At 45.9% G+C, this 17,509-nt stretch overlaps 1 protein-coding gene across 1 annotated transcript in view; it reads right to left on the bottom strand.

The window, feature by feature from the left end:
- Positions 1–308: 308 nt before the first annotated feature.
- The window catches only part of LOC144179586 (sodium-coupled monocarboxylate transporter 2-like), a 107,630-nt gene continuing 90,429 nt past the window's right edge, over positions 309–17,509 (bottom strand). Inside the window, exons 15-17 of the mRNA XM_077707997.1 lie at positions 9,417–9,514; positions 7,175–7,308; positions 309–4,732 (exon numbers count right to left, since the gene is read on the bottom strand). Of these exons, the coding sequence (XP_077564123.1) occupies positions 4,616–4,732; positions 7,175–7,308; positions 9,417–9,514 (349 nt within the window). The 3' untranslated portion in view covers positions 309–4,615. The remainder of the gene's footprint in view (positions 4,733–7,174; positions 7,309–9,416; positions 9,515–17,509) is intronic.

The following is a 17,509-nucleotide window of genomic DNA, read 5'->3' as shown; positions in this document are numbered from 1 at the left end:
ACGTCACCATAATGAATGCAGGCGGCGTCCGCAGGGGCCTCGTCGGGCCGTTCTTCTACTTCCTCGTCCTATTTTGCGTACTTCCGTCTACTTACGTCCTAATCATCCCTGGTTTTCTTGAGTTTTCTGTATCACAGCCCCGGTGAAGAGACGAGACACGTTTGCGTTAAAAACAAGTGTCTGGCTGTTACGCTATCGTTCCCCTTCGAAGCTTCAACAAAGCTTGCAGCCCGCATGCACATAAAAAGTTGTTCTCTTTATTTTGTGATTTCACTTTTGTGTGAAACATTGACGCACAGACGAAGCAGTTAACAACGATAAAAACATGTTTATTTTGTATTCACAACGCTTTGGTCAGTGTTGCTTGGAAGTTGTAGCAGTGCTGAGTGCCACATTTGGTGTACAACAACCGTGAGGTCCACGTCCTGTCACAGTCACGCTCACATGAAACAATCCAAGCTACTTGCGAAACTGACAACCTTGTCATGTTCTTTATAAGGTCGCAGGGTGTGATGAAGGAATGCAAGACACAATAAACGCGACACATAACGGAAAAGAAAAGGCGAAGGTCTACGGGGCTCGAACCTTTGGAATGCCAGCTTTCTTCACAGGAGAAGGTGCGGATATATATCATCCTGAACTCATCTCGGCGTCAACTAAACAGCCCGTAACCCCATGCTTCATTCAACAACAGCAACAACAAATACACAGAAAAACGCACCACTACTTATTTTATTACACATGCCTCGTAAACTTTGAGCGCTAAGCGTACGTTGTGAAATGATTTTGAGCAAAACGCTTTCCGCATGGGGACTATGCACATAGGAATGGCGAGAGATGAGGTACGACAGATAGCGAAATTTGTGATGTCTGTTCGTAAAAGAAAAATCATTCCGCTTTTTCTTAACGCTGACACAAGGCGGGTCTTCGCCAGAAGTTTCGAAGGAAGGAAGAAAGCGGGGTAAGCGCAGAAATGTTAACCAGGCAAGTTAACCAGTGATATGTTAACCTCCTTCCCTGTGCCGCATGTAGGCGAAAAGAAAATGGAGGAATAGATAAAGTAAGAAGAGAACGAACGGCGAAATGAAGAAAGATAGCAAAAGAGGTTATTCCGCGTCTGTTTGTGGCCTATTTGTTCATTGCCACCTTTGAAATTTTATATGCCACAAATTAGTTAAAGTAGAATTATAAATCTGGAGTGAGTTTAACAGAAATGTTTCCTTACAGAAAGTTGGAGAAGAAAGTTTTCGTTATCGCCAATATGAAATATTCTAGTTGCGTTTGAGAGCTGGGTTTCACGTTCACATAATTTGTAGCGCAGTAAAGTTCGGCTTGGTCCAAGAAATTTCCGCATAGACAGCACCTCTTACGTAAAGTCAAATCATGGCTTTAACTCGCCCCATGATTCCGCCTTAATAGAGATTTAAGGCCATTAATATCGCTTCCCCGGGTTCTGTCGTTAGTTTGAGCGTATAAAATATAACAAAATGCTATTCAACACTTTTTGGCTGCCTGGGATGGCAGGTCAGTCAATAAGACCAATAAAATGGCAAAAAAGTGTCAAGCGCATATTTACAGCGAAGACGTTATAAAAAAAACATTCCAAAGAAAAAAAAAGCCGTGAATGGTGCAGAAGCCACACCAGTAGCTTTATCATCATTTTGTTTTCGTGAGCACGCACGATGAATGCGTTAATTAAATTATCTTTACGAAAACATTCTCGAGCTTACTCAGGTCTAGAGCACCGAAAACGCAGGACGTTGCTTCAAACGATAAATTGCAATGATCCATCGTCAAGACCCGTGCTACGTATCTAGAATACCGCCAAACCTAAAATCCACCAAAATGTCCGATTTCTAACGAGAGATACACTTTTACGGGATGCGGTTGTGTATCTTTCACACTTAGAGGTGTGATGAAGACGAAATACAAGTGTGGTTCATTAAAAAGACTGCTTTGTCATGGCAACAGCGATGAAAATTTTATCACTTTATCGTTTTATCGCACACTTCGAAAAAGTAATGGTTATATGAACCAGTGTCACTCCCTGGACATTTTCTGGCCGTTTCTCTATGACGTCACACAATCTTGTTTGTAAGAATGGCGGCCGCCGATCCAAGCCACCGCCAAGCAACATGACTGGCTGTGGGGCCTCTGGTTACTTTTGATCGTATCCCTTGAATGCTGAGTGCAGTTACACAGTGATAATTTCCCTTTGGGAACATGGCTGCTTTGGAAACGTGGCTCCTTGGGAACATGTTCCCCTTTGGGAACATGGCTTGTAAAGTATCAGACAAACTATCCCGTCAACAAATCTTGCTCCCCTATGGGGCTGCTCCATACTACGTCACCACTGCCCCTACTATGTCACTACCACACGAACTCGGAAAGTTTTTCTATATGTTTTGCGTTTTTTTGTTAAAAAATATTCCGTGGTTGCGGTGTAGCGCAGTGAAGTACCCAGTACTAGTAATTTAAAAGTGTGGAAAGTGGTATTTTGTCTTCATGGCACCATTTGAAACTTGTATGTTAACGGCGTTCGAGGAGAAACAAAGGAGGCTCAAGAAAGAGGGAAGAACAAGGAAGACAAGGAGGCAAAGCAGGGTAAAGGACAAAGGTGCGTCTTTGTTGGCGCCACGCGAGCCGTTCCGCGCATGCGCAACGCGCCTGAGCGTTGCCTTGCAACGTGCACAAGCCCTCCTCTTTATTCTTGGCGCGGTACTCTTTTAATGAAGTGGAATCACGCGGAAGCGCGTCTTTCTCTAGCACGAAAATAATAGACGCACCACAGGTTTAGTTTTCCCGCATTGGCGAGCCCTTCGTATCTGTTTACTTGCTCAGTTTTCTCTAGGCGCATGACGTAAAATTTCTCTAGCGTGCTGATGGGCCGGAGTTTCAAATAAATAAACTAACGTTCTTGACATCAAGGTAGTATTGCACCTTCCGCACAGCGAGCGCGCCACCATGCTCCTGGGTAATGCACGTCGAAGTAAATGAAGCCCAGCTAAATGAGAGTTTTCGTGTATTAAACAGGATTCAGATCGACATGCCTTGTCTTGTTACCGATGCCGCAGAGATAGTTGATTATGACAGTTCATTTGAGATACAAGAGTGTCAGAAACACTTCATCGCACCCAATAGGTAGCCGTGACCGCAGTAGCTGTGTCCCGTAGAGACGTTTTCCGGTATTTCAAGTCAAAGGCTCATCGCATTCGTGTACCGCCAAGCTTCTCGCGAAGTATTTGCTTGGCGTGCGTGTAGGGCTTGTATTTTTAAAGCGAACTCCGTTCTTTGCCTCCTTGAAGACGACCGCACGCAAAAATGTACTGCAGGAAAGCCAACTTTACACAACAGGATCCGAGGGCCTTGATGCTGATAAGTTTCTACAAAGGGACATAAATCGCCTCAAATGAAAAAAAAAACAAAACAAAAAACAAACGCTTCCTGTTCTCGGGATCGAACGTGGGTCTCTCGAGTTATTAAGCCAACGTGTGTTCAATTACGCCATCCGGCATGGTTGAAGCAGTTTGGATTTTTTACTTTCACTTTAACTCAGGTTGCATGAGAGAAAGGTTCGCTTTTTAGAACCCCTTTCTCTTAAAAAAGGGGCTTGTATTTTTGTCTTTTGCCCTGTAGTGAATTTTCAAGACCCCATTTTTCCGCTTTGCGAGCAAATAAAATGCGAGTGTTACAGGGGGTGCTAGAAAAGGATGCTAGGAGGTACGCCGTGGCTTATGAATAATTTCGACCACTCTGGTACCTTTAAAACACACCGCAAGCTGGCAGAAATGGAGATTGGCGCTTCTCTCAGGAAAAAAACAAACAAACAAACAAACTAATGGGACTCGTTTCTTTCTGCTAAGCAGCCTGACGTCTTAGCAGTTAATCCACCACGGCGGGTTGTCCACAAGACACATTCACAATGGAAGACGCATAGGAGTTACTCAACTTAACAGTTTCGCGCGTTGAACATTGGTTGAGGCCAAACAACGAGGTAGATCAGAGCGCGACACGTCACCGATTCAGATGTTTGTTCACATCTCCACATACAATGCACCACAGGCATCATTAACCTTCACAGAGAGCGACTGGGAAAAGGCAAAAGAGAGCGATGGACATACGTACGGAGCCCGCCCGCGGAAAAGGTTTTCCAAGCTTTGTTCAAACTTCAGCACTAACACGTATATATAGAAAAGCCGCGCGGGCGGACTGCCCCTAAAATCGAATGGTCTGTACAGGTTTGGTTCAATGCTAGAACCTAGTTCCTTTTTGTACCCCTATTCACTACTACGGGAATGAGTGAATGACGCCTTCAATATTTTTGCACACATAAAATAGAGCCAATAGGCCTACTTCATACTTGGAAACAAATACTTGTGTACAGTACGCATACCCGCGGCAGTGTCTCTACACTTCTGCAGCCACGCGCAATTTCGGCGGGAGTCGACAACGACTTCGTTGAAAGAATGCTATCACCGCTATTTTGACGGCTATCGCTGCCGATGCCAGAGTCACCGCATCACGGCGACGTCATGCTGCGAAGTAGGTATATACATTGCGTATACAAATGGGTGAACCGAGTGGTCGATGAAATATCACAGTTCCTTTGAGTTGACTACATGGCAGTGTGTTCTGTTCTGCCATCGTCATTGGTCATTCCGTAGTTCACGTGGCCATTGGTGTAGCTGAGAATCTCTTGGCATTTCTCTGGCTTCTCGGTCGATACATCCTTCTGTAACAAAAAAACGAAGAAAAACATAAAATGATGTCAAAGGTTAACAGCATTGTTTTTCCACACCTGCTACAAAGCCTGGGATTTAAAAATAAATATGCGTCGTTATTCTGATCATGATGTATAGCTACAGACGTCGAATATTCAAGGGTAAATGCATTGGCGACAGCAACGCGCAGTAGTAGGAGTGTAGAAGGGAACTATGGTTCGACCAAAACTCCTTTTTGCATCGTGTTTGCGCGAAAGTACGAAACATGAATGATTGGCGCAGCCTTGAAGATGGATTAATGTAAGCATCGATCGCCGGGTAGACACCAAGAAAATGACCAGAAGATAAAAGATCGCTCAGGTGTGCGGGCTTTATTCGGATGTACCAGATACCAAGAAACTGCAGTGGTTCTAAAGCAAGTTTGACAACGTGGAAACAAGGTCATGTCATGTGCACTTTTATTTCCCTGTGAATTTTTACTTAAATTTCTATTTCCGTATCTTGGCTGCCAGAAAGCAATGAACAATGTACCGCGGAAATTAACTGAGACCAGAGAAAGTGCGCACGCATTTTGTGCTCTTTTCAGGATAGTTTTTTAGTTGCGGTAATACAACGACTAAATCAAATTAAGAAGTTCGTGACCAGAATAATCACCAATCGACCAACGCTTGCCTTGTACGGATAAATAGCACGCGTGGCAGCGGCTGCACTCTTTCCTTTTAGTGCGAGCGAAGGCATGGCCGAGTTGCGAAGAAAGGATATTACTATATCAATTTAAACTTTAATCACAATTTCAAACGGGACAGCCGCCTCCACATTCGTCCACCCCAATTCCCTCTAACATGGGTTTCTCGCCGACTCATCTTCATCCTAATGCCTCTATGGGAGACTTCAAAGCGGAGGGAGCCGGGAGCCTCAGGAGGAGCCATGTACAGAGGAAAATTGATTGATTGATTGATTGATTGATTGATTGATTGATTGATTGATTGATTGATTGATTGATTGATTGATTGATTGATCGATTGATTGATTGATTGATTGATTGATTGATTGATTGATTGATTGATTGATTGATTGATTGATTGATTGATTGATCGATCGATCGATTGGTTGATCGATCGATCGATTGGTTGATCGATCGATCGATTGGTTGATCGATCGATCGATCGATTGGTTGATTGATAGATTGATTGATTGGAGGGTTTAACGCGCCAACGCAACGCAGACGATGAGACGCGCCGTAGTGGAGGGCTTCGGATTAATTTTGGCCACTTGGCGATCTTTAATGTGCGCCGAAATCTCGTACACGCGGGCGCTTTTGCTTCTCGCCTCCATCGGAAAAGCGGCCTCCGCGGCCGGGAATCGAACCCGCGACCTCGTTCTCAGCAGCGCAACACCTTAGCCACTGAGCCACCGTGCACAGAGGAAGATGAAGAAACGTCTGGGTATGGGAACCGATCAACACCACACACTTAGACGCAAATGCTTTCTGACACAGAACTACCGCGCTTTTTCAGACATAACAGCCAGTTTGTGCCTCCCGGTTTGTGACTGCGGTCGAATTTACCAGGACTGTTTGAGTGGTGCTGTGCTAATATCTGTCCGGCCGTTTATTTGCAACGGTGTTTCCTCTCCACCAACCCCTTCCTCCTCTCGTGACACCAAGAAAGCTGAAACGATTGGGAGTCTTTGGTGAGTGAGGTTCCGACCGCTATCCTCATTTTTCCTCACTCTGTTTGGTTTGCGCAAACTTCCACGGTGCTTCGCTTTGCAAACGATGGGTCTCCGAATTCACTGCGAGGAAGAGGAGGAGGAGCAGGAGGAGGAGGAGGAGGGCAAAGGGTTCATCTTTCTCCTATTCTACCTTCCCCTGGTAAGCGGGAATGCTCTGCCACATCGCCTGTCCTCAAGAACGCCTACAGGCAGTCTGTAGCACATATGTGGCTCGTCATTATCATCCTCATTTGTTGTTGCTATTCGCTTCAACGGGGAAAGTACCCTTGACGATGTAACAAGATACTGAGTAGACTCCGGTTAAGACGAACTTCATGGTTAAGCAACAACACTTTTGCTCTTTTGTAACGCCCCAATGCAAAAAACCTCCGCCTAAGAGGAAGTTTTGGTAATATATATGCACGAGCAAATTTGCACGGTCCCTTCAACTTCGTCTTAAGGGGAGTCTGCTTAATTGCATCGCTCAGTAAACACATCAGACAGGTTTCCTAGGGTTGCATAAAGGGGTACGGCACACAGTGCGTACACAGTACACACGCACAAACACGCACGCACACACAGACACGCGCGCGCGCCCGCATATGAGCGCACTTCCAAAGAAACCTCGTATTCAAAACTTTGATTTGGTGTTCACAAAGAGCGCAATAACCTTTTTTTTTCGTTCAATCTTTGAAGGTAGAAATAGCTCATAGCAATGCAACAACATCATATGTGCCCACCTCAGGTCTCGTCGGCGTAATCTTCTTCTCTTCCTTGCATTCTTCTTCCTTTTTGTTGGCCCGCGTACGCCCGTACAGACCTCGCAGGAACGGCGCTATTAAGCTGAGCTCCACGTCGTCCGCGTTCCTTAGACCTGCGTGCAGATGCAAGCACTGACGACTGTTGCGGCGAACGTCTGGACTATGGCGTAGCCATTGCCGCTTGTAAAAGATGGGCAGTTTATACACTAAAAAAATAATTTGCAGCTCTCATGACCTCATGGCTTTGAGAGGGGCTTGCTGAGCTTTCAAAAACGTAAAACGGCTCACGGTCCGGGCAAGACGAGTGAACGAATCCCTTTGTGTGGTGTTCACTTGCCTTTTACGACCATTCTCTGTTTCCACGCCTTAAAGACATGTGCTAACCGGACCCTGCCTGCTTCGTTCCTACCTCTGCATGATAGGAGAGATAAGAATTTTATGGGAGACGTCTCCATCTAGCACTGGGTGCAAACAAACTGACGTAATGATGACCATCTCCATCGTGAGGATTACTTCCAAGCCTGCCACTCCTGTATTCTGCTACTCCCAACCACATATGCCCAATGAAACTCTCCATGAAATTCTCGAAACATCTTGTACACCGAGATTGTTCTGCTGTTAAGGATAAAAGTTTCGTGCCCCGTATGCCATCTCGCTTATTTAATGCAATTTGAGCTAACCATTTCTTTTAAAACCTGCTTTGAGATGACACCGTTTTATAGCGGCACGATATTTACATGTTTAAACAACAAAATTTCTAATGAAATCAAGGGTTGAACGGGAGCTCTTCTGGTCGGGGAAACGCATGAAAACGATTGAAAGCTGGCACCGACCACGAATGTTTATAAAATTAAAAAAAAAAAGACGTTTCGGCTCCCGTAGGGGTGCCTTGTTCACAATGAAAAGTGGGGGTGAAAGTGACCCGGGGGGGGGGGGGGGGGGGTCACTTGCGGAAGCTGAAGTGACCGGTTCACATTCGCCCTCGCCCCTTTTCATTGTGAACAAGACACCCGTACGGGAGCCGAAACGTCTTTTTTGGATTTTATAAACATTCTTGGTCGATTCCAGCTTTAATTGTTGTAACAACTTGGTAATGATACATTATTCGGTAGTGCTTATCAAATAATTCGTATCGAGATGAATTCTTTGCGCTACGGGTTTTTGTTTGGTTGAACATTGCCTATAGCTGTATTCTCACATGCAATTTCAAATATTTTATTATATACGCTGAAGCATTGCTCCACGTGGCTGTTGAGGGCTCGTTTAGGCTCTTCCAGGTTTATGCTTAAGGGTTTCACTTGACGTTCTTGAAAGGGCCCTAGAGGACGTTAGACATATTGTTTTGATTGCCGCGTGACGTGCAGGAGGACCGCCCGCAAAATCATTTAAGCAAGCGAGGTGGCGCCGCCGACGAGAACGACTAGAAAATGCTTGCGCGCCCCACTGCATGGCGGCTGGCGTAGCCGGCCCCGCTAGTAATCACAATACCGCTCGTTGTTGAATATAAACAGACACGGACAAGGCGAAACAGCTAGCTTTCGTGTTAACCTGCGGAAACCTTCCGTCTGTACTCGTGCGAAAATGTTAAACATTTAAAAATATCCAAACTGAAACATCCCACCACCAGTTGTAGTGCAAACCTCGAGTGCACGTCTTTTAAAGAAGCATGCGCACAGCAGACGATTCAGCAAACATTTATTTTACGCTACATGTCCTGGCCCTGCTTCTTCTTCCAGAAAAAAAAAAAAAAAACGCCTATACATAGTCCGCCATACACAATTAGTGACGTCACAAACAGTAGGGCAGATAAGTGTGCGGCCCGGCGATATCACGGTTTCACCCCTTCCGGCAGTTCCTTCATTTATAAGCAACTGCTTTCGGCGTGTGTGGCATATTTGTATTTACGGCACTGCAGTCTATTGAGAGAAGATAACGGCTAACTGGTTTCTACATTTTAGTGTCCTTTTGATGTCTATGTTTTCCTGTCTGTGTTCACCTAGAACCAGCTTCTCGTAAATCGGCGCTGCCACGGGTTCATTGAAAGGGCCGGGGAAAGGACTGAGGATGGACACATGTCGTGCACCACGTGTATGAAGCCAACCCTTTGTGTTTAAACTTTGACAAGTTTTTCTACCATGACCGTCGTCCTTAAGCATACAGCGCAGACACTTTCCGCTACAGCGGCGCGTCATCTGAATGGTTCAACGACTGCAACACTCACCGAGCAACAGCGTGATGAGGATAGCCAGGAGGAAGGTGACGAAGAAGCTGATGACCGGGATCCACAGGTACGATATGTGGTACAGCTCCATTATGCCACTGCGAAGGCACACAAGAAAGAAAATCACGTTTGTCTCTTTCCTGATTTCCTGAATCCTGAGTCAATTGCTATAATCCCGCAATGAGAAGCTGCTTGGGCACACACAAGACAGGAAGAACGTGGAGAAAGAAAGCTTTCTTTCAGTCTTTCAAAATTCTTCATCTGTTTCAATGACCTACCACATTCTTGCTTTCTGAGGCATTCTTGACCGCCAACCCTTATTTCTGTCTCATTTTCAACGAGCCCCTAATTTCCCATTGTGATTCGCTACGTGCATAGCGAGGGCCTCTGTTATGACAGTATTGGTGCCATAGGTAGCTTCAGAGGGTTGAACGCTGGTCGACCACTCTCGACATGTCGTAGACCCTCGAGTCATGGCCCAGCGGTTAAAAAGAAGGTCCCCTTCACCCCGAGTGGTCCGAGTGGCGCTGGCTACCACCCCCAAGCGCAGTAAACAACATACCTTAACATAAATACCCGAAAAAGTGGAAGGGAAACAGCCCCGCCGGTAGCGCAGTGGTCATCGCACCAGACGCGTATTTTGGAGGTCGTGGGTTCGGATCCCAACCGGCGGGCATTTTTTCTCCACATTCTTTCCGTCTTTCAAAGTTCTTCATCTGTTTCAATGACCTACCGCATTATCCCCTTTGCTTTCCGAGGCCTTCTTGACTGCCTACCCTTGTGTCGACACACACACACACACACACACACACACACACACACACACACACACACACACACACACACACACACACACACACACACACACACACACACACACACACACACACACACACACACACACACACACACACACACACACACACACACACACACACACACACACACACACACACACACACACACACACACACACACACACACACACACACACACACACACACACACACACACACACACACACACACACACACACACACACACACACACACACACACACACACACACACACACACACACACACACACACACACACACACACACACACACACACACACACACACACACACACACACACACACACACACACACACACACACACACACACACACACACACACACACACACACACACACACACACACACACACACACACACACACACACACACACACACACACACACACACACACACACACACACACACACACACACACACACACACACACACACACACACACACACACACACACACACACACACACACACACACACACACACACACACACACACACACACACACACACACACACACACACACACACACACACACACACACACACACACACACACACACACACACACACACACACACACACACACACACACACACACACACACACACACACACACACACACACACACACACACACACACACACACACACACACACACACACACACACACACACACACACACACACACACACACACACACACACACACACACACACACACACACACACACACACACACACACACACACACACACACACACACACACACACACACACACACACACACACACACACACACACACACACACACACACACACACACACACACACACACACACACACACACACACACACACACACACACACACACACACACACACACACACACACACACACACACACACACACACACACACACACACACACACACACACACACACACACACACACACACACACACACACACACACACACACACACACACACACACACACACACACACACACACACACACACACACACACACACACACACACACACACACACACACACACACACACACACACACACACACACACACACACACACACACACACACACACACACACACACACACACACACACACACACACACACACACACACACACACACACACACACACACACACACACACACACACACACACACACACACACACACACACACACACACACACACACACACACACACACACACACACACACACACACACACACACACACACACACACACACACACACACACACACACACACACACACACACACACACACACACACACACACACACACACACACACACACACACACACACACACACACACACACACACACACACACACACACACACACACACACACACACACACACACACACACACACACACACACACACACACACACACACACACACACACACACACACACACACACACACACACACACACACACACACACACACACACACACACACACACACACACACACACACACACACACACACACACACACACACACACACACACACACACACACACACACACACACACACACACACACACACACACACACACACACACACACACACACACACACACACACACACACACACACACACACACACACACACACACACACACACACACACACACACACACACACACACACACACACACACACACACACACACACACACACACACACACACACACACACACACACACACACACACACACACACACACACACACACATATATATATATATATATATATATATATATATATATATATATAGAAAAAGGGATGGCAGTCAAGAAAACCTCGGAAAGCAAACGGGGGAATGCGTTAAGTCATAGAAAGATATGAAGAATTTTTTGAGTTAGAAAGAAAGTGGTGATAAACTCCTGCCGGGCGGGATCCCAACCCACGACCTCCAGATAACGGTCTGGTGCCATAACCACTACGCTACCGGCGGGGCTGTTTCCCCGCCACTTTCTCGGGTATTTATTTTAAGGTATTTTTTGTTTCCTGCACTTGGGGGTGGTAGCCAGCGCCACTCGGGCTACTCGGGGTGAAGGGGACCTTCTTTTTAACCCCCGGGCCGTGACTCGAGTGTCTACGACATGTCGAGAGTGGTCGACCAACAAAAAATACCTTAAAATAAATACCCGAGAAAGTGGCGGGGAAACAGCCCCGCCGGTAGCATAGTGGTTATCGCACCAGACCGGTATTCTGGAGGTCGCGGGTTCGGATCCCACCCGGCGGGCATTTTTTCACCACTTTCTTTCTGACCCAAGAAATTCTTCACATCTTTCTATGACCTAACGCATTCCCCCCTTTGCTTTCCGAGGTTTTCTTGACTGCCGGCCCTCATTCTGTCTTAATGCACTGAGCCCCTCATTTGCCACCATTTCTGATTCGCTATATATATATATATATATATATATATATATATATATATATATATATATATATATATATATATATATATATCAGGGTGTCGAACCGTAACCGAACCGAACCGAAAACCGGAACTGAACCGGTATTTTTGCCGGAACTGAACCAGAACCCGAACCGTTATTTTTTGAGCACGCTGAACCCGAACCGGAACTGAACCGAAAAAAGAAATAACGGTTACCGGTTCATGCCGAAACGGTTCGACCCTCTGTTGTTGACATTGCACAGTCAATGCAATTCAGGCTTTTTTTTCTTTCACGTACCATCAACTTCGTACCTGCTCGCTCACTTCCCCCTCCAGACAATTGAACACTATCACGCTCTATGTAACAACAAGGGAAATGAATGAGCACCAATGTAGCAATGGTCTGTTGCTGCTGGAAGCGCGAGCGTAGTGGAAGCTGACCAAAGGAAATGTCATTCTCCGCAGCTTGCAGGGGATATAAAACGATTTTGCCCTTCCCTAGCTGCAACTTTAGTGGAGAAATCAGGCTGCAGGAGTGCTCCAGTGTGCAGCAGCGAAAGCCCGATGTGTGCAAACCTTTTCCATTTCATAATTTCTTTAAAAGGTCCGACACCTGCAAATTGTAATATTTGACAAATTTGACCGCAGGAGCTGCTCAGTGGCTAAACCGCTTGATGCTGACCAAAAGCGGCTTCGATGTCCCTTACCCACGACCATTTTTGAGGACAGTACCGTGGACAAGCTCCGTTTTTTACAAGTACTAATAACAACAGATATGTCAGGGAAAACTGTTAAGGTGCGCACTTAATCTCTTGGCAAGAAACTGCAGTCCTCGACCTTGTCTTGGAAGCAGCAACAGTAATAAAGCAGATGACACGTGCAGAAAGGACGGCCGGTACCTCACACTGTCCCATTCGCCGAGCGATCATCTTTTCTGCTTGTTCTGCAGTTTTTTCTCTTTCAGATCTGGTTTTTTTTCGAAGGTGCACTTGTACTGACTGCCCAACTCGCTACATTACTTCTACTGCTACTCGATCCGGAGGGGAGTACTGATTTGATTTGATTGTGGGGTTTAACGCGCCGACCCAGCACAGGCGATGAGGCGCGCCGTAGTGGAGGGCTTCGAATTAATTTTGACCACCTGGGGACCTTTAACATGCGCCGAAATTTTGTACACACGGGCGTTTTTGCTTTTCGCCTCCATCAGAAAAGCGGCCGCTTCGGCCGGGAATCGAACCCGCGACCTCGCGCTCAGCAGTGCCTTAGCCACTGAGCCACCGAGGCAGGTCAGAGGGGAGTACTGCTGTGGACGAATTAAAGAGCGCCTACCCAAAAAAGTTCTTCTCATGCTCCGCGCGTAAAATTTCCCTTTCATTTTGTAACAGCATAATCTGTTATAAGATTACGCAATGTAGCACACGGAATGATGGCCGGGGGTCAGGCGGTACGATGACATACTGATTGTAATGCACACATCCAGTATAGCTTTCGCAAAAGGAATTGCAGTGGTCAGAGCAATAATGCAGTGACTGAGCGTTAACTAAAGCTTACTTTTAACAAAAGTGTGGCTAACACATTCGATAGGGTGACAGCTAAGAAATTATTCAGGGTGACCAAATGATCTAATTCATTGGTAGTATTTATGTGCCTGTAGTAGGGTTTTTCTGTTTTGTTACAAATATAAAAAAAATGTGCGCCATTGGTATTAAGCGCTGATATTTCAACACGCCAGTACGCAGACCTAAATTTAAGGCTTCAAGGTAAGCGTTATAGGCGATTCCATAGCGACGATTGCGATTTCACCAAAAAATGAAAGGGCAGAATATATATCCCAACGTCATATCTCTTGGCGGTGGCTTTATGAATAGTCGCTAGGACAACATAAAGTCTGGACGAGAAAGTAGGTAGTAAATCGTCACCACTCCATCTGTTTTTCTAATATCTCGTGATTTTTTAAAGTTTGCTTTGCAATTGCGCCACTGCCCTTGGGGAACAGCAGCATTTTGAATTTTTGTTTGTGTTTTGACTTTACTGTCGCTTTAAACTACTAAATGTTTTTTTTTCTAATTTCAGTGACAATTCAAATCATCGAACCGGTTCGCGAACCGGTTCAAGCTCCCGAACCGGTTCGCGAACCGGTTCGGCACGTGATTTTGTCGAACCGGAACTGAACCGGAACGAAATTATTTCACCCGAACCCGAACCGTAACCGAACCGGTATTTTTTTCGGTTCGACACCCTGATATATATATATATATATACGCAGCTGGCGAAGTGGTAGATGGTATGAATTTTAATGCTTCGTGCAACTTAGCTGAAATGGCATTGCTTCAGCGCATAGCTGCCGCGAAACGTTCCTACAGCCCAGTTTAAATTTACCGCGTCGGGTTCGTCTCCAAAACAGACCAGTAGATGACACTAGCGCACGCTAGCGTACGTCTGATGCCGGCGCAAGTTCCAAGCGCGCGAAATCCAATTCAGAATTCGGGTTTGTCTTTCAGTGGGGGTGCCACGGCCCTCTCTGCACGAAGCGGCTTCATGAGCAGACCGCTAGCTCTGAAACCTGGCCCGTGGTTAGCGTTGCATATCTAGGCAAGTTGCTCTTTAGCGGCTGTGCTCCCAACAGTATCTGTGAGCATGCCGCAATCGCGAAATGATGATGATGATGTTTGGAGTTTAATGGCGCAAGGCCGACTAAGGGCAAAGAGCGCCAAACAATGGTGATTACATGAAAGTGGCATGGAAGTAAAAGTAGAACATTTAAGTAAAAATAAACAAAGTAAAACACAACGTAATGAAGATGACTGGTGTAAAGGGCCAGGTTGTCAACATGCATGATAAGAAACGAGATGTAAAAATTTTACGTCGGTAAGAAACTCGAAAATGCGTTTGATTGAAAACATGGCTTCATCTCCTAAGAAGTATGACGGGTGTGGTGGAATATGTCGCGTGTGTAGTTGTGGGAAGTATTTGTGTCGTGTTGTGTCAAGTGCCTTACATTGTATAAGGATGTGGATCACGGATAGGGCCTCTCCGCACCTACTGCACAGAGGTCTTGGAGACCCCGTGAGAAGGTGCGAGTGCGTTGCATGAGTGTGCCCTATCCGTAATCTAACCAAGGCGACTTCAGTGTATTTATTACGTGTGTCGGTGATGTATGGTCCCAAGTGTGTTTTTATTACGTGTAACTTGTTGTCTGTTTGTTCACTCCAGTGTGTTTGCCATGTTTTGCGAAGTTGTTGTCTGATGTGTGGTTTCAAGTCGGTGTAGGGTAATGTGGTTATGTCTACTGTATTCGAGAGTGTAGCAGCAGCAGCCATTCGGTCCGCTGCTTCGTTCCCGGCTATACCACAGTGGCCAGGGACCCAGCAAAGAACCAGTTCAAATTTGCGTAAATACACAGACATAATACCCTTGACGATCAGATTGACAACGTGGTTTTTCGAAGGCATTGTTGACGACAGTGCCCGCACAACACTGAGGGAATCTGTATAGATAATGGATTGTGGGATGTGGCTTTGAAGTATGTGATTGACAACAAGAAGTAGACCGTAAGCCTCTGCCGTAAAGATACTAGTATGACTATTCAGAGTTCTAGTGACACTAAGGCCGGTCCCATGCGCCGCGCAGGACACAGAGGTGGCAGTTCTAGAAGCGTCCGTATAAAATTCAGAACACTCATACTTCTGCTGCAAATACAAGAAATGCTGCAGAATTGCACATGTGGGAGCTCGGTTTTCATCTACATGTGTGAAAGATGTGTCGCATGATACAGGGCGGAGATGCCATGGTGCTATAAAATCAGTTAGAGAACTGATCGCGAAATCGCGAATTGCAATCGCGAAATGGTCATAACTGTAAGTTTGAAAAACATGCCTTAAGCTCTTTATTTCATAATTGCAAGCCACACTTCTTTCAAATCACTTTAAAAGAGTTAATGTCCATTCGAAAAGGCGTGCTGTGCAAGACATTGTACTCAGTCGGTTGTAAGTTGCTAATGGACAAGGCTCGAAATAAACACGCGAAGAAGCGATATGTTCGGTATATTGCATTTGAGCAACACGAGCGGCGAAAAAGAATTCAGCAGCAGAATTCTGCTTAACGTGCTCATTATTCATTAATTAATCGTTTACTATTTCACCTGAAAAACCTTTTACCTGCAGGGTCAGAACTTGACGCTAGCAGAGCCTAAGGTACGTTGTTTAAGTTTACTCTTCTTCCCCAGAAGGTTTTACGCAATGGGGTGTCTTGCACAAGTTTGCACAACACCCATTATGATTGGTGAACGAGTGAATATCTTTGGCGCTGCATAAACGTCATGACAACGAATCGATTAGTGATCATCCCCAGCCACTTCAGAGTGCAGGTCAATGAGACCGTAATCCCTTTTGCACCGAGTTGTGCAGCATAACTTTCTTATAATAAAGTGTACTTGATCTTGGCGACACCGCAAAATAAAACAAAAGCTCCTATTTTGGTCGTAAATGCAGTGCAGCCGAGTTTGTTTTTTAGCCAAGAAATAAAATTTAAGCAAAAAAGTTATGGGCGATCATTCTGATAGAGGGTAAGCAGATACGCGTTCATTACTACCAGACTATTTGTGTCCACTCCAGGACGAACGCCTCTCCCAAAGTTGCAGAGGAACTTCTGTCGTGAGTTTGTCGAGTCGATTCTGTTCGCTAGAATTTTCTTACTCCATCCCGTCCTCTAATCTCTAAAACATCGCTATTTCGCTAACTATCCCTCGGTAGCCACTTCGGTAAACCGATGGTCTACCT

This window comes from Haemaphysalis longicornis, unplaced genomic scaffold, assembly GCF_048455015.1.
Source record: "Haemaphysalis longicornis isolate Haplotype H1 unplaced genomic scaffold, Haemaphysalis longicornis Haplotype H1 scaffold_4, whole genome shotgun sequence".
Lineage (NCBI taxonomy): Eukaryota > Metazoa > Arthropoda > Arachnida > Ixodida > Ixodidae > Haemaphysalis > Haemaphysalis longicornis.
This window is presented reverse-complemented; position numbering and strand designations above follow the sequence as displayed.